The 18521-nt window shown below is 47.1% G+C and overlaps 1 protein-coding gene across 18 annotated transcripts in view; it reads left to right on the forward strand.

Moving 5' to 3' along the window:
- The window catches only part of BANP (BTG3 associated nuclear protein), a 117838-nt gene that overhangs the window by 71864 nt on the left and 27453 nt on the right, over window positions 1-18521 (forward strand). For 8 of the 18 annotated variants that reach the window (XM_070612473.1, XM_070612483.1, XM_070612472.1 and 5 more), the window contains 4 exons: window positions 1501-1668; window positions 6504-6634; window positions 8339-8410; window positions 11547-11585. In XM_070612473.1, the coding sequence (XP_070468574.1) occupies window positions 1501-1668; window positions 6504-6634; window positions 8339-8410; window positions 11547-11585 (410 nt within the window). Of the gene's footprint in view, window positions 1-1500; window positions 1669-6503; window positions 6635-8338; window positions 8411-11546; window positions 11586-12233; window positions 12845-18521 lie in introns of those variants that run through there. The other 10 variants (XM_070612477.1, XM_070612486.1, XM_070612476.1 and 7 more) reach the window with 3 other exon arrangements.

An 18521-nucleotide genomic window follows, 5' to 3' on the forward strand; every position in this document is an offset into this window, starting at 1 on the left:
TCTCTTTTTTATCCAGATCACAGAAATTTTGATTGTCATTATATTTAGAATCAAAGATGTCTTAAGTATGTGCTTATAGAAAAAGTCAAGTGTCTTTCCAAGACAAAAGGAACTTTTGGTACTTAATATAGTTCTTGAGAAAGCCGGCACTTCCTTTGTTTGGATTATTTCTAGTATTTTGGTCTCGATGGGAGCGGATTTTAGGGATTGGGCATCAATTTAATTCTCAGTAGATGGTCCAAACTTCATGCTCTTAGTAGTCAAAACAGGAAGTTTTTCAGCTTAATCTTTTTATTATTAAATTTTTGAATTTCATCCATTTATTTTCCTGTTAATCAGTGAGGTTTCACGAGCCAGCTAGAGAGGAGGTCATCCTGTTTTAGAGCATTTCTCATGGTTCCCACGTTTGAGACCCTCACTTTCTGTTGATTCAGCACAAAGAAGAGGTGATGGAGTCTAGGGAGAGGTGGGCGGGGTCTCCACCTGCCACCTGCTCCTCAGGGGCCTCCCTGATCCCTGGTTTCCGCGCGGTTGGTGAGGGGATCTCTGGGTGCCATGCAGGCTCGCTGAGAGCGCCACCTGTAATCTGAGAGGTTAACAAATGTGGGTGCTAGTGAGACGCTCTGTTGAGCGCGGGAGGAACTCCTGGGGGACTGTGAGCTGCACGCGCCCTCGGTGGCCGGGCCCTTGATGGCCATTCAGCTGGGTGTGTGGGGCTCTAGCAGGTAAAGATAATCTCTGCTCTTAGGAGGTTTTCATTCTGATCGAGGAGGCAGGTGACAGGAAAGTTACATGAGCCAGCTTCAGACTCAAGTAGCAGCAAGGAACGTCCTGAGATGAATTGTAATCACCGTCAGTTAACCAACATTGCAGCATCAACTGCGGGCCCACGTGCTCCTGGGTTCTTGGCATACATGGGTGAACAAAACAAAGATGCCTATGTTTGTGAAGGAAACAAAGAATAAACACAATAAACACACAAATTCTCTGAAATGTTAGAGAACCAAGCTGGGGGTGGAGGTGGGAGGGACTCTGGCCTGGTTCAGGGCTGGATTACTGAGGTTGCATTTGAGCCAGAACTTGAAAGTGAAGGAGACAGCTGGGCAGGTGGAGGGAACAGAAGGAATCCTGAGCTGGCATTTGGAAAGGCAGTCCTGATAAAATGGCCGGGATCCTCGATCTTATCCTTCATGTTCAGGACATTAAATGCCATCTGTGAAATCAGAGTGGAGAGAAGGGTGTGAGTGTGGAGCATCTGGGCGGCTTGTATGAACCCTCAGCACCTACCTCGTTGCCGTACTTGCATATGGTGTGAGTGGATGAGGGCAGTCATTTCAAAGTTAAATAAATGAGAGGAATTTATAACATACAACAGGCGTGCCTGTAGGGGGAGGTCCTGGCCCCAGTAACGTTTTTGTGTTCAGGTTGTTCCCAGACAGCCAGGACCCAAGGAGAAGGCCTTCGTCTCATGGTGCTTTTATTTGGGGTGTGTTCTTTCAGGTCACCTGTTCTATAAATTCGGAATCACAGAATCTGACTGGTATCGGATCAAACAGAGCATCGACTCCAAGTGTCGGACAGCCTGGCGCCGAAAACAGCGAGGCCAGAGCCTGGCCGTCAAGAGCTTCTCCAGGAGAACACCGTCCTCGTCCTCGTACAGCACTTCAGGTACGCGTGTCCTCGTCCTCGTCCAGCACTTTGGGTACGGGTGTCCTCATCCTCGTACAGCGCTTCTGGTATGGGTGTCCTCATCCTCGTACAGCACTTCTGGTATGGGTGTCCTCATCCTCATACAGAGCTTGAGGTATGTGTGTCCTTGTCCTCATGCAGCACTTGAGGTACATGTGTCCTCGTCCTTGTACAGCGCTTGAGGTGCACTTGGTAGAAGAGCCATGGAGCAGCTTGCACTGTAGGCCTCGGGGGAATGGTCCAGGGCGAGGCTGGCTCACCCAGCGGGACCTACAACTGTGCTCAGAGTCCAATGACTGATTCTGTGCACACTCATGCCGTATAAGTTATTTAGGGAGTGCTGCTTATGTGATAGGCGGGGAACCTCAGCCAGACCCGTTGGAGGCTCTCCGTGAAGTTTCTGCTCGGAGGGTGTCAGACCAGGGCCTCTGCTGCTGATGCCGCCTGGGTCCGAAGCAGCAGCAGGAGTTCGATCAGGACCCTGTCGGCGCTGCGTGGAGCAGCTGCATCGCTTCCTCCCTCTGCCTGGCAGTTTAGCTTACTGCTGGCTTATTATTAACATTTGCGTGGTGACTACATACGAAGGGAAGGGGTGGGTACTAAACTCTCTTTACGCCTCTTTTGAGTTCAGGAGCTCAGTTAGACTTATCTGCAAGACAGTGGAAACAAATTCCCTTAGACTTTCCTTTCAGGCTTTGTTGGAGGGCTTGTTTTTCCCCAGAAAAATGTTCACTAGGAATGGCAGTACGACTTTAGTATTGCCTTTCACCCAAGACATCTCAAAATATTTTAACAAAAACATTTTTCTTTTCTCTTTAACTCCCATAGTGGCTGCCTTGGCAGCGGCTCTCAGAACCTGAGCCTTGACTGGGGTCGGGGTCAGGATTCAGGGGCAGTGGTGGGCAGGGTTGGCTGGAACTCTTGCTCTGGAAACACCACAGTGACAAAGCAGGTCACTTGGAGTCCTCTCAGAGTTTTATTCTGTCTGAACCCGACCTCAGGAAGTGCTTTTCCTCTGGTGGTTTTGGTAGTTACTGGACACCTCGCCTTAACTTGCTGGTGGTTCCTGCAGCGGAGGGGGCCGGCTCCTGTGGGCCACACAGGTTGTGGCCCCAAACAGTGCTTTTGTGAGTGGCCTGTACTGAAGCCTCCCCATGAGTAATCCAGGCCTTTCTCTTAACATTAGGAATTCTGTCTTGAGCACTTAGAGAGGGAGCAGTTGTGGGGGATGCTGAAGCAGTGCTCCCTGAAGAGCTAGACTGGCTCTGTGGGCCTCGGAGGGTGGGCGTGGGGAGTGTAGGTTCCAGGAGGTAGGTTGCAGCCCAGCTGGGGTTTCGCCTCTTCACTCTGGGGCCCACGTGGCTCAGCGCAGAGCTGGACACACAGCAGCTCTCAGAGCACGTCCTGAGTGAACGAGGAGGAGTGCTGAGATGCTAGAGCTCTCTCCGTGTGAGGATTGCTCTGGCCCTGGGCATCCGGCTCTGGAGGTGCCCGAGGCGGAGTGGAGCAGTACTTCTCCTGGCTGACTGCCTCTGTTACATTAGATCCTGACAGAGTAGAGTACCTCCGTGCAGTGGCCTGAGGCTCCACACTTCTCGCAGGTCCCTGAGGGATGCCTCAAGCTGGTCTGCCAGGAGCCGGGGTGTTAAGTCTGCTAAGCCATGGTTGGGTTGCTGGGCCGGCTGACCTTGAGTCTGCTCCTGACCTTGCGATTGGAGACTCAGGCTGTCTTTACCTTCCACGCAGGGTTTGACGTGTTATGTGGCTGGTGATTTTATAATTTGTTTTTATACTTATTTACTTATTATTGTTTGTTTCTCTTCCACGTGTTAGTGTTTCTTTCAACTGAATGACAGTAATCCAGTTTAACGGTAGCTCGTTTCTTCAGTTACTCTGTTTGTAAATATGTCAGTATTTCTGCTGAGATGCTGTGTTTTTGCATGATTCTTGGGTGCCACTAGCCTCTTTGGATGGTGAACAGCCACCGTGTGAGCCTGTCTTCAGGGCCTGTGTCCCCAGGCAGGCTCAGCGTGTGGGAGCATGAGCTCGGTGTCTTAGGATGGGCCTTTTGGAGTGGACTCTGTCTGAGAAATCCCGTCAGCTGGCTGGTTCCCGGTGGCTTTGAAGAACCACAGACTCAGGCAGCGCCTTGCCTCTCTGGGTGACAGGCGGCTGTCTCAGGGGCACAGGGCCTTGGGCCCAGGCGGCAGGGCTGGCCTTGTATTCCTGTTGAGTCAGCTGTCTTCCCACTCTCGGGAGATGGATATTGTACCACACGAGGCCATTGCTGCCTTGACCCCGGTCTCTGTGCCCAGTGTCTGGAGTGGGAGCGAGTTCAAGGTGGGGTTCTTAAACAGAGGGAGATTAGCATAATTATGGTCCCTTGGCCTTTAGGTGTTTATTTGTCTAGGGAGAACTAAGGATAAGTTTCTGAGCTGTTGTATGCAGCCTCAGGCTCCCGCTAATAAAGCGCAGCAGGGGCGAGCCCGCCTTCCTGGAGTCTGCTAGAAGCCCGAGGCTTCCCAGCCCCAGGGCGGCTCCCTCACAAGCTGGAATAGAATGCGCTTTGAGAGAAACAGAACGTGTTCTTCTTTTGTCAGACTTTTTTTTTAAAGTACATTGCTTTGTAAGTTTCTGTTGGTTTATTTGTTCTCTATTTTAATATACTGCATACTTGGCTAAAATTAGATAAAGCAAAGTAGGTGGTTAGTTAAAGGGACTTCTGGCATTTTTGTCAATTCCTTTTGTATAGTCTTGGCCTAACAAAGCAAATCTGATATTTAAGACTATTCTGGTGAGAGAAATAATTCAGTAAAATGTAATTAAGCCAGGATTCCATAAATTTGGAGTTGGTGGTAATTCCAGCTAGAGTTGTCTTGTTGATCGAATTATCAGCAGACAAAAAAGGAACTTCCAAGTAAACGCTATAAATGCGATTCTGAGCCAAGGCTGGTCTATTTCAAGCTGAATTGGTATAGCCAATTTGAACACAAACCATAAAATCATTAGCTTCAAGAGATTTTTAAAAAATAAGTTTGGTAAAACATTTGTGTTGCACTCTCCTATCTGGCAACACTGTGTAAACTTTTATATGTGCTTGAGTTTGAGATGATGCATTTTATTGTTTCAAGTAGGAGTCAGCGTTTTCCCCTGCAGGTCTGCTGGTGCATGGAAGGCCTTACTGGGCGTCTCTTTAGTACCCAGTGTCTTACAGCTGCAAAGAACCCACCCTTGACAGTCCACTGCCCGCAGCTCTGTGTGTGCAGCTGTCTTTCCTCTGGACGCAGAGAAGAGCCAGGCCAGGGGAGCGGGGAGAGGGGCCTTCAAGGGGCCTGCCCTTCACTTCACTCTCTTCCAGGGGCGGTGCAATCTGGAACCTTCTCCGTGCTCTCCCTTGGCCTTACGTCAATGTGAGCACTCTTGTCTGCAGTCACTTGCTATGGCTCTTGGATCATTCTTGATCACAAGCAAGTAACCAATGCAGTTTTTTGCACTGGACTTTGATATTGGCATAAATCATAAAACATAGACTTACATTGTCTTCTTGTGTAAGTTATAGGGGGCTGTTGATTAAATGGTAAATTCAGTAATTTGAATCTTAGGTTTGGGAACTGTGTACATCATACCCACAAATCGTATCTTCTGTGGTTTTTTTAAAACCTGGAGTCTGTCACTCCTCTTGGCTATATCTTTGAAACATTTGAGAACGAGAAAAATCAGCTGATTTTTATTAACATTGGAACAGAAATTATTTGGGAATCCACTTAGTTATATGGTTCTGATTAACTAGTGAAGTGGACTTTAAATGTTTGGTCACATACCCTCTTAAAGAGGTTTGAAAAGTGTGTTCTTCCTTGCATATTTTCAAGTTGACATTTTAAAATGTTGACACCTAAAATGTTCCATTATGCTTTTAAATAATTGAAAAGGATGTAATGTCTGGCATATTGCAAGTATTAACATTTTAATATTATATTACTTTTTGAAATGTGTTGTAGAATCTTATTTACCATGTCAGTTTGATGCCTATCATTAAGCTATTAAAAAATACATTGAAAAATTTTTCTTCATAATCAGACGTTTTACATCTTTCTTTTTTTCCTTCCTTTCATCTTAACATTCCACTTCTCTCATGGAATTTCATCCTAATGTATAAGTTTTGGTGTTTTAAAGATTTTTATTGATCAATCCATTATAACTCTGCAACAAAAATATGTGTGTGTGTGTGTGTGTGTGTGTATGTAAAATTAAAATCTTTTCTGAGCCCTTAATATTCTAAGTGTTTAAAAAAATTCTTCTGATTGAGATATCATTACATTAAAATTAATACATCAAAACAAGCATATCTCATTTTGGATTAAACATAGAAAGTAAAATTTTATTAGAAGTATATCTTTAAATGAGTGGGTGGAGCTTTTTTTCCCCAGTTAGTTTAATTATTCATGGACAAATATTACTTATTTCTGGTCTAAAACAGATTAGTCTCAAGTTTATTTCTACTTTTCCTTCTCGTTGATACATCCAGAGGGACTTCATTTAAGTTGATGAGGAATCATCCGTGTCTATGAATAATCAGGTCTGTAGACTCCTTCTGTCTGCAGATCAGAAATATCGGTTATTGAACACTTGTTACTAATGATTTCTACAAAAGGCCCTGGCTCCTCCTTGGGACGCGTTGACTGGAGTCTAGGAATGCAGAATTTCCTTTCCTCCTCTGTGAGAATTTGGGTTGGGGCAGAGGAGGAAGCTCAGAGGTGTGCCTGCATGGCTTGTCTGCTGGCTGATTGCTAAGGACCATCTACCTTTCCCCGCAGAGACCATGATGAGCACGCCGCCACCTGCCACGGAGCTGCAGCAGCCCCCGCAGCAGGCCCTGCACTACGCCCTGGCCAACGCCCAGCAGGTCCAGATCCACCAGATCGGAGAGGACGGCCAGGTCCAAGTAGTATGTACCGTTCTCGCTAGTCTGCCTCTGTGGACAGAGAGGGGAGGGTGTGGCCCAGGGAGCGGGGAGCCCACCACCAGCTCTCCCGGTGTTTCTGGATCACATTGATCGCTTGGGTCAAGGTAAAAGTGCCCTTTTAAATTAGAAGATGTGAGTGGTACAAGCTCTTACGTTTCACAGATGAGGGCAGTCACCAAACGAACATGTCATTGTCACTGGCCCCTCGTGGCTTCATATGTGTACTATACCAGGTGGCCACTGTCGGCTCTCAGGGTCAGGCCATTAAGCTGTCCCTACTTCTGTCCGTCCTCCCAGAAGGCATCAAAGATGTAGCATAGATATTTTCTCAGTTCAGAAGCTTGGGCACCTTTTTGCTGTGGGAAGAAGACAGTGTTTCCTTCGGGAGTCAGTGGAGAAAGCTGGTGGCCTTAGCTGTAGCACAGCACTTCCTTTGGACTGTCTGACAATCACTAAGCTCGTGTGGGTACTCGGCTCAGTGGGGGCCCGTCACAGCCTGCCTCCCCTTCCTCACATGATGCCGGCCCAGGGAAGTTCCCCCAGACTCCCCGAGGGGCCTGTGGCCCAGGAGAGCAGGAGGGCGGGAGTTTGCCAGCGTGCCCTGGGATCCTGTTGATGGCTGAGTCACACCCAGCCTCTTGTTCATGCCTGCATCGCCAGGGCTTCTGCTGGAACCTGACTCCTGTCTCAGGGCGGCCTCCATTTGATGTTACACTCAGCACTCTGCCTGGAAAGGGTGGGCTTGCAGAAAGTGCTGACGAGTACTTTTAATAGGGTTTTTCTTCTTCTTCCAAAGGAGATGAGGCAGTTATAAATAGTGAATTCTTTGTGTGACAGTCACAAAGGCAGTTACTCTTATCTTATGAGTAACAAAGTTCTTTGAAAGAATTCCAGAATAGATAACTTTGCTAGAGGGTTTACACAGACACAGTAAAATGAAAGCATTGAAAATTCTACAGTAGTTTATTTTAAGACCCATGTTGATTAAGGTAGAATTTTAAATAAGATAGTGGGTATTTGTTTCCTCTAGCTAAGTTAAGATTTTAGGAATTATTTGTTTGCCTGTATCTACAAACAGAAATGCACTCTAGTTGGGTTCTTTGATTTTTTGGAACCACGTTTATTAGTGTTTCCTGCAGCTGTTTAAATAGTCATGTAAGTGTTTCTTTGGTTTAAGAAAATTTGCCTGACCTGTTTTCAGTGTAGACACATGTGCACATCACCCCCACACACCTCAGCGGAGCCTTCCCGCAGCCCAGATCGCAGAGACTGCCTGACAGTCCCCAAGCTTTCTTGTCCCTCTGAGTTGATAGTATGATTTTTAAAAAAGCTGTCATTGTAATTTTCTGGAAAATTTCTGTTTCTGTTCTTTTCTATGTGTCCTTCAAATTTTTAAATTTGCTTGTTTAGTAACATTCAAAGATTTAACAGATTTTTCCTAGGCTGCATTGCTCCTTTAAAAATGACTGCAGAATATTCTGTATGTGTTATTTACTAAAAGTTTAACTTCCAAGAGGCTATTTAATAAGCCTGTGCCATGCACATATTACATTGCCTGATTCAGGAGTTAGTTGTCTTCTCTTGAATTGTGAGCAGATAATCAAGAACAAAGTTTCAGAAAGTGTTTCCTGTTTCGTCTTGTTTTCATTTTCTTCTGATGCTTCTTGGTGTCTTCTCTTGCTGCGGATCCCACAGGGTCACCTCCACATCGCCCAGGTGCCTCAAGGGGAGCAGGTGCAGATCACGCAGGACAGTGAGGTGAGTTGTGGCCGCCAGCACTGCCCAGGCCCGCCCCCTCTGTGCCAGCGGGCTCCTTCAACTCTGATCTTTGTCAAATGAGGTGAACAGCTGGGAGTCCCCAGATGACACCGACATCCAGCAGTGGCCACTCGACTCCTGTTCCCTCTGGCACAAACCCCAGGCCCTGCCTCCTCTCCACGCCTTCTTGCCTTTGCTGCACTGCTGGTTCATCTGCAACCCCACGTGGTTGTCTTTGTGAACACTTGCTGTGTTGAGTTTTTACTCCTGGCTGGAACTGCCTCTAAACACCATTCTCTCCTTGCCCACCCCACTTGCCGTCTGAGATGCAGACCTGAGCTCCTGCCCGGGAGCATCCCAGTGTGCTAGAGTAGGAAGAGCGTGAGGTGGGGCCCTGCCCCTGCGGCTGTCACCTCCACATTCTCCTCGGCTCTGTCCTTGCACTGTGGGACCAGTGCCGTGTTGCGGGGTGGTTGGGATCTGGTGAGGCCGCACAGGTGAGTCCTGTGAGCTTTCAGTGCGGCTTCCAAGGCCCTCCACATACCTGTATTTCTAGGATGCCTCAGCTGCCTTAGGTTCATGAGATCCAGGCTGCTTATGACTGGTGTCGGTGCTTTGACATTCCACTTTTCTTTCATTTTAATCCGTGATAAGGACAGAATGTGAGAGCCCTTCCAGTGCTCAAGGGCTGCTGCATATGCGTATCGGGGTTTGGTGTGTGAAGGTCATGTTGACCCTGTGAGCTGGCTGATCATGGCGCTGATGATCTACGAGCCCATTGGGCAACACCTTCTCTTTCCAGCCTCCTATACAGGGCGTGGGTGGTCGGTGGCCATCTGTTACAGGGACGCTGTTGGCCGTTTCCTACAGCACAGGACAGTGTCAGTGTCAGATTCAGTGCCCTTGCCTTCCTTGGACCTCGTCCCGTGGCTGCAGAGCAGTGCACATGCTCCACTAGCTGGGCGTGGTGTGGAACGGCGTGCCCCCTGCAGCATGGGCCGGGAGCTGAAGCAGGCCCCAAAGATGGTCCCAGCCTCGTGCCTGACCTGCACTGTGGTGTGTGTTACACGGCTCTCAGGTTTCCCACAGACTGAGTTCAAAAGCTGACACAGAGCCAGCAGCAACTGTGAAAGTCCTGGATTGTCGAAGACCTTTCAGGAGACTTCTCTTGAGGGAGGTGTTTGACTTGCTTAGTGGTGCCTGATGGCTTTCCAGAGCTACTTTGTGACCGTTTATCCTCAGGTTCTAGTGGTGACCCAGGCTACCTTCCTTAAGTGAATAGGACACTAACCTCCCTCTGACTTTTCACTTCTCAGAACCCAGGGCCGAGGTGGAGGCAGCAGTAGGTACAGCGGTAGGTGCGCCCACCAAGCCGTGTATGAGATGCTTGCTGGGCCTCCGGTCTGAGCCGATGACTGTGCTAGGTGTGGCTGCTGTAGTGAGAGCTTGAGTCCGGGCTCCTGACAGCAAGGGAAGAGATGAGCAGAGGTTCTGGGGCGAGAACGAGGATACATGGCTAAATGAATTCCTGTGGATGGAAAGATAAATGCTGGTCAAATGAGGGGATTGGTTCATTCCTAGGAATAATCAGTTCCCTAATCGGCGTGTGGCCAGATGACTGAATGGGAGAAGGCACGTAGGTGTGGCTGGGGCGTCAGGTAGATGAAGGAGAGTGCAGAAGGTCCTGGAAGGCCTGACCATCAAAGTTAAGGAGCGGGGCTTCACTCTGCATAAAGCAGGGCCTGCGTGTCTGTGAGCCGGACGGTGACGGGGAGAGGAATCTGTTAGCTCAGTGTAGGGTGGGGTGCAACCGGGAGATGCGGCAGTGGTGCCGTAGGCCCGCAGGCTAACTGAAGGCGTTCCGTCGAGGGGCAGGAGGCTTCCTTTGTAAAGGGACAGACAAGTGGAGGCCACACCAGCAATTTAGAGGCATCAGCCAAGACCCCTGCCACTCTGGAAGCACGCGCTCTCCATCAGGGTCCCTTTGCTGGCAGCCCTCTGAAAGGAAGGAGGTTGATGTCATAGGAAAAGAGAAAATCAACATACATTTGCTTCTATGTTGTTTTTGCTAAAAAATCCTTAGAATGCTTCTTGAAATTCCATTTTTTATTATCAATTTTGCCCATTTTTTTTAGTTTACATAACTGAATCCCTCTTGTCTGTATTAATCCAGTATTTTTTGTTTCCATTAGGAATTGAATGCCATGAATTAGAAGAAATTGTGGATATTACTAAAGATTACTTTGCAACAAGTTAACGATGTGCAATTAGTCTTCTTATCACAATAAAACCTTACCTTGTTCATTTAAAAATTAATTATTTTGTCAAAATGAAGAGATCTGAAAAGAAACATTTATCAGAGCCTACTGGACTTAAAAACAATTATTATTATTTTTTAAACGAATGAAAATGAGTTTCCAACTGGTGAGATCCCATAGGCCTGTGGTCTGGTTACTTGCATTGAGTCCTGTCGGTTTCCTGGCCGTGCTAATGCGACGTCATATATGAGGTGGCCCAGCGGGGAGGCTGGCGATGGGGACGTGGCACTCTCCACACTACTTTTGATTCTTCTTGAGAGTCTGAAGTTGTTTTGAAATAAAAGATTAGAAAAAAATGACATTTTCATTTGGGGTCAGGACCAGGGGCAATGGATTTTTTGAGTTGGTTTGTTTTGTTTGCTTGTTTGTTTTTATAAGAAAAAATGGGGGCTGGCCAGGTGGCGCAGCGGTTAAGTGCGCACGTTCTGCTTCCGCAGCCCGGGGTTCACTAGTTTGGATCCTGGGTGTGGACACAGCACCGCTTGACAAGCCATGCTGTGGTAGGTGTCCCACATATAAAGTAGAAGAAGATGGGCACGGATGTTAGCTCAGGGCCAGTCTTCCTCAGCAAAAAGAGGAGGATTGGCAGTAGTTAGCTCAGGGCTAATCTTCCTCAAAAAAAGAAAAGAAAAAAATGGTACCTGTAAACACAGCTTAAATATTTGTTTTGGGGTTTTTATTGCCACAAAGGATTGAGCTTTTGTAGAATTGGTTTTGCTGGTTCTTCACAAATGGCATGGGGAAGTGCCTACCTCTGTCTAATTATGTCTTGAAGTCATGTTTGTCCTTGACCTCTCATTTTTTCATCCCTTTTGCAGGGCAATCTACAGATACACCACGTGGGACAGGATGGGCAGGTAAGTGCTCACCTGCTCTCGCTTCCTGCCTGCTTCTGTGGTGGATCGCCAGACATTGCACTGCTGTGGGGAGGGGGCGAGCAGCGGAGGGCGCCTCCCCCTCAACCCCGGGGAAAAACTGGCTTTCACTCCTGGTGGCCACAGATGCCATGAAAGACGTGGACATGTGGAGGGTGGGGCCCTGGGCTACATCTGCTGCTTTGGGGGTTTCGTGTAGCTCTTTGCCTTACAGATGAAACTCTGTTCATCACTGTTTTCTGTGAATTTAAATGAATGTTGTCGATGACTGTGTTTGTACGGTAGCTATATATTAGAATATTCTTTTGTTCATGTGTGAACTCCAATCACCGCCTTTTTTCTGATCTCCGATAAAAAGTAACTAAGCACCCCTGATGTGAACTGTCTTTACAAAGTGAAGTGTCCCAGCTGTGAGGGGTTCCAGAGAGTGATTTGCTTTCTAATATATTTGAGGATTTACATTTTTGTGTCCTTTCGAAGAGTTTGTATTAAAGACATATTTATGACATCTGAATAATTATGAAAGAGAGTCTGGAGGATGTTCCTTTTTTATAAAACATAACTTACGTACTGTAAACATAGAGCTCATTTACTATCATGATAATAATACTTGTTGTTATTAAAACCAAGTGCGTACTCCCCTCTGGAACACCCGTGGACATTCCTGTCGTCTTCCATGAGGGTCTGACGTCTGCTATGAAGGGGACGTGGAGAATGTGCATTCCTGGACTCGGAAATGAAGGGACGGCCCCACCCCTTGGGTTTTCTCTTGGATCCTCAGAGCACCTTGGGAGAAGTGTGACAGACCTTAAAGCATTTGCTTAAATTGGAGTTTCCTAGTTTGAAAGTTTCTTGAACATACACATGAGGTTTTAATCAGAGTCTTGAAGCATTGTTAATATACAAATATAACATAGCTGCCTTGGAAAATAGCCAAAAAGCCCAAGAAATGCAAAATTAAAGCAAACCCACAGTTGTTTCTTGTGAGCTGGGGCTGTCTTGGTGACAAGGCTGTGGGCCAGGCCCGGGAGCCGTCGGCTCTCAGCCGGTTTCCTCGGCGTGTTTCTCTTGCTCAGGGCAGATGTCCTGTCTAGGGCGGGAGAGGGCAGGGTCGTCATCAGTAATTCTCATCAGCAGTAGTAGCTTTCTCTTTGTTTTTGACGATTTAGTGATTCCTATTTATACTGGAAGTGAAATTTTATTCTAATTAAAATGTTGCTAAACTTTAATTCATGAGAAAAGTAGGTGTGTTGCCTTTGATTTTCCCTTTCTGTCTGTCTCTATTTCTGAGCAAAATTCCACTGGGGATTTTTGAAATAGAGTCAGGTTTTTAGATTACGTTAGTATTACGTTACTGTGCACGATTACAGACGACACCATCCCAGATAGATCATGACGGCAGAGAGTCCAGCTTTTGTGGGCAGGTACGGCAGGCACACGAGCTCCTGCCCAGTTCCCAACTCAGGAGGGACTCCCAGAGTTTACGTTGGAAGAGCTACCTTCCGAAAATTCTCCGAGTGCTTTCTGTGCTGCCCCTTCCTTCACCCTCACCCCACGCTGCCACCTTGCTTAAGTTCACCAGCGCACCTCGTCAGCCCGTCCCACCCGGCTGCCGATGCTTGATGTTTGTTCTTTTGCTCCCTCATCCAAGGCCCCACTAACTCCTCTTAGCAGCCTCTCCACAAAATAATAAAACTACTGTACGACCACTCTCTATGTTGTTACATAGATGATAACTTGTTAATCATCTGATTGTTTTTCTCTGTAAAGTCTCGTCCTGCCTTCCCACCTCCTCCTGGTTCCGTTGTCAGTCACCTCTGCAGGGCCTCCAGCCGGAGACAGAACTTAGTAAAGGCAGCACTGACACTGACAGTGGTTGGAGGAGTTTAATATCTGCAACTTTTTCTTTTCTAGAGGAAACTGCTTTCTGATTTAAAAACAGTCTGTGTTCATATGAAGCTGCCTTTTTCTAGTAAATCTGTTTAGCTAATCCTTTCTGGTGTTATTTTATCATTTGGCTACTTCTTGTTCCTATTAAGTTACCTGCTTGTAACAGTTTTGTTTTCTAAATATATTTGCGAAGGAGAGTGTTTCCCAAGACACAAACACCCCACTCCACTCGATGTCACTGATAGGGCTGACAGGGAACTCAGCTGTGCTGGGGGCAGGAACGCCTGTTATTCCATCTCCTGCCCTCTCCCCTCACCTCTTTCTCTCCCCCCTTCCCTTTCCGTCCCCACCTCGTCTCTCTGTCGTGCCCACAAGGGGACAGCGCTCAGGAATCTCAGGCTCTTTCTCCATCAGCCAGACGTGGCTTCTCCCAGGTCCCCATGTGATGGGAGCCCTTTGCCAGTCCTGGTATGAACGTTGGTGTTTGATTTACTAAAAGCTGACAACACAGGGCTCGCTCCAGTTTTATGGGGGAAAGGTGTTGAATGGCTGCCTCAACTCTGGGGAACAGAAAATCCTCCCGCATTCTAGAAACCCACAAAGAAATTTACGTAGTATTGTTCTTTTTGAGTTCATAGATCCACTGACCCTCTCATCTGCTTAATAGTAGATTCTTATCCAATAGGATTAACCATCATTTAAGAATCATTATGCAGCAACACTCCGAATCCTTACAGAGCAGCCAACAGTCATGCAGGGGCTGATGACCAAGCCCCTTGCCCTCATCTTCCACCTGCTTCCTGCTGCTGGGGGCCATGGAGCCCCTTCCCACCCGTCCTGTGTTAGGCCATGTTTGTCACCGGATTTCTCCTATTGTTCTTGCTTGTATTGAGTGACTGTTTTCTGCGTCAGCGCCCAGTTTCTGAGAAGGTACCTCTCCTCTTTGTTACCTGGGCAGGAAAGCGGAGGAAGCGCGTCTGTGCTCGCTCACTGCCGCTGCTGGTGGTGGGCTTTGTCAGGCTGAGCCCGCGGGAACTTCCTTTCTGGGAGTGAGATCTGAAGTCTTTATGACATTTACATAATCCTGGAACATTGTTCTGCCAGTGGACCATACTTTTTGAGTCATATTTCCTTCAAATTAAATATCACGAGATTCTTGTCCCATCCCATGCGGGAGCCGTGTGGGTTCTACCTTGCAGGGGCGTGGCCCCTGGCCGGTCTGTGGTGGGGTCAAATGAGTGTGTGTGAACATGTCTGGTGCTTTATAGACACAGGGGCTTAGGGCAGCAGCGTCCAGTGCTTTCAAACCGTGGGAAAGGGCATCAGGAAGGAGAGCCCACTTGCAGAGCAGTGGAGAACTGGAGGGTTAGTTGCAGCCACGTTTCGAGGCGTGGTCGTGGCAGTGAGCAGGCTTGAGGCAGCGCTGGGCTGTGTGATGCGTTCAGATGTTTCGTGTTCTCTTTCCCCCATCTTCAGCCGTGCGCATCTTCTTTTAGTGATCATTCCTCATCCTTCGTCTAATCTGCTGTTTTGAGGGGAAGCCTGATGGCTAAATTTCTTAAAAGTTGAAGTTACAATACAGACACTAATTCTGGTCAAGGGCTCTATGTGAGGGCATCTCCTGGGAGTGAGGTTCTTGGTCCCCAGGCCTGGTCCTTCAGCTGTTCATGTGCATTTGTGGCTTTGTTCCAAATGGTTCTTGTTGTTGGAAGTCACATTATTAAACTGATTCAAACTGCTGATTTCTGATGTCCCCAGTCTGACCGTAGGTACTATTGGAGTGTAAGGCAATTTCTTTCACTACTGTGTGCTACTGTCTCCTTTGTTACTCAATGAGTATTTTAAAATTAATCATTTACTCTCATGTGAATGAAGAGCAAATAAGCATATAGGGGACAATATAAACTTGGAAAGGTTTAACGGTGTTATTGCCTGTGTGGTAATTTAGGGAATGGTGGAATCTGTTTGAATAGGGGATAGGGTTGCGTAGTAAGTCGGATCTTGATCAGGGAAATTCGGAGAAGACTCTGAAGCTCAAGAGAAGTAATCCAGCGTGATAGCCACTCACAGAGTCAAAGGTGGACGTTTAGACAAACCATCTATAAATGTGCCAGCTTCATAAAATAATTTCTTGAGATGTAAGGGATTTCACTCTTCTGAGTTAGTGTTAGGTATAATAGAATTTTTAATTTGGTATGGATTTTTGGAAGACTCTGAAAAATGAAAACAAAAAGCCTCAAATATTAAGAGCCATGGGGTTGCAATGTGCAGTGAGGTAGATGAGATGATTTTTGGATGCATTTTAAATGAAAAATGATGGCCTTTCTTACGAATTCATGGGAACTTTAACATGGGGTGATATGGCTTTTAGGAAAATGGACCAGTTGGCCTCTTCAGGGAAGGCAGTAGACCAGTTAGCTGCTTCAGGGCAGGCAGGTACACCAGTTGACCGCTTCAGGGAGGCCCGCTTGGTGCATTCGCTCTGCCAACCAACTGGACCTCAACTGTGTGAGTCATCCTGCCCCTTGGGCTCTTTCTCACCCACTGTAAGGCTGTGAGTGGTGGGGCGCCCTGGCCCCTGAGCAGTGCTGCCTGACCCTGGACAGCTCCCACAAAGAGGAGGATTTGCATTGTGTAACAGCTGCCGGCCTGCCTATGGAACAGCAACTTTGTGCTATGTGTGGCTGCACGGCATCATGTCCACAGTAAGGAAACAGTTTCACGTTAGGACTCTAGAACCCCTTTTTCACTCACGTACGCACATGCAATTGGAACAGATTCACAAAACAATATTTAGCCTTACTGCATGCTAGTTGCTTTAATACTTTTCATTCCAATGTCTGTTTTGCTTTTCCATTTATTTTCTTTTTATCTCTTTTGAATACTGGTTGTGACGCATTAAGTTGATTTCATGACCCACAGTTTGAAAAGTATTAGAATAGATGACCGGTAATGTCTCTTTCTTTTCTTAAGAGCCTGTAGTTCTAAGCTGTTGTAATTAAGTAATTTTTTAAACGTTTACAACTATGTGGAGTTTATACTCTAAATATTAATACATTTTCCATCTCATTTTGATAAGTCAAAAGATAATTGGAAAGATAAATCAATAGTGTAGAAAGCTTTTTTAAAAGTCACATTCAAGCTTAAGAAAAATCATTATAAACACCTTAATCAAAAACTCTTTTTTAGTATACTCCTCAGAGCTTTTCTTCTAGATCAGGAAAATTGGGATACTCTTGTTACTTGAGTATTGAAATGAAATCTCTCTGAGAACCCCGGAGTTGGCCTGTGCGTTCCCTCATTGTTTGTACCTGATTCTGGGCTGCCGTTTGTTGATGCTGTGGCTGCTGGTGTGGCCTAAGGTAACTGTGCCTGCGGAAGGCCGTAACTCCGCATTTCTACTGAGCTTCTGGGCGGCTGTGTTTGCTTGTGTCTTGACATCGTCCTTGCGGGAAGGCCTAGGGAGAGGAGGCGTCCTGTCCTGGGACCTCAGTGCAGCTGGTCTGTGCTGGGAAGTCCTGCTGGGAGCAGCCCCGGGGCGTTGAGCCAGCCTCTGCCCACAGCGGGGAGAGCCTCTCTCCACGGCGTCCTGCAGCTCACAGTGGCTCTAACATACCCAAGTCTCCCACTTTCTCTCTGCCAGAGACAGTTGAGGGTGATAGGTGCCCCACCCCCAGGTAGACCCTGTGATGCTGGGCACTCACACTCAGGGTGAAGGGGTGAGAGTGACTGAGGGGGAGTATGGGGGTTAGCGGTGAAGCACCCATTCAGGCTCTTACCCCGCTGGGTGCTGCTGCCCATTGCTGCCCCATGCGCGCTCATAGTGCTGCCTCCTAAGATCCTCATTTTGGCCGCAGAACAGGACCCGGCTTTTTGGTGGAATATTGTTTGGAAGAGAACCGGCTGGGTGGGATCTGAATCTCGGTGCTGCCACTCCACTGGGGCGTCGTCTTGGAGAGGTGACTTCTCTTCTTTCTGCTTGGGTTTCCTCATCACTATAATGGGAACAGCAGGCACTTGCTTCAGGAAGCTGTCATGCCTTCAGCAGGAGCAGAAGTTCGCGCAGTCTCGGCCTGGAGTCTGGTCAGCGCTCAGTCGACGCTCATGGTCTCTGGGAGAGCGCACAGTCGCCTGAACCCACTGATGTGGGTCCTTGGAAGCTGACCTCACAGGCATGGCACTGAGTGAGGCAGAGCGTCTGAGAAAGAAGTTTTTACTCTGCACACTTGAAAAAAGTAATATCTGTCTGTTCTTGAGTGATGTCCTTGTACTGCAGCCCTTAGAAATTCTTGATGTAGAGTCTGGCAGGGAACATCCCTTTCATTTTATCATGTGTGTGTGTCTGTGATTTTTAGAGACATTATTTAGAAAGCTATATATTTAAAGCATTAATTAGTTAGGAAATATTCCCTTTCTTGTTAAAATTATTGCCATGAACGAACCTTTGAAAGAAAGCAGATCATCTGAGCCTAACATGGTAAAGCAATTTAAATCAGAAATTTAGCTTTTTAAAATGAATTCAAATTATTTGTTAAAGAAATGCCAAATGTAATATAAACATGCTTTAGTAATCTTCAGGAACTATTAACACATGGAATCTTGGATGGTACGAGGCATTACGTTTGTGTGATTGTATTGTTGGCAATCCAGTGCTGCCAAGGGTTCGGACTTGGTGGGCGTGTCCAGAACACGGGGCACTGGGGAGGAGGAAGGCTGAGCGCTGTTCTGGTTACTTGGAGAAAACTCCCAGTCACATTTCTTACAAAATGTTCGTTAAGTAAAGTGAAAGTCTCGGTCAAGGCCACCTTTTCATACATCTCAGTGAGTCTTGTTCCCTTCCCTGAACCAGGGAGTCTGCCAGGCACACATGGAACAATCCTCAGAGCCTGCACATTGGTCACAAAGGCCAGGCTTCAGTTAGGACTAACTTTGGCAACACGTGTTTTCTTGGCCTCGCCCTTATTATATATAGAGAATACTTGTAACGTTATGTGGACATGTTAACCTTGGCAAGACACTTTAACAAAC

This window comes from Equus przewalskii, chromosome 3 (assembly GCF_037783145.1).
Source record: "Equus przewalskii isolate Varuska chromosome 3, EquPr2, whole genome shotgun sequence".
Taxonomy (NCBI): Eukaryota; Metazoa; Chordata; class Mammalia; order Perissodactyla; family Equidae; genus Equus; species Equus przewalskii.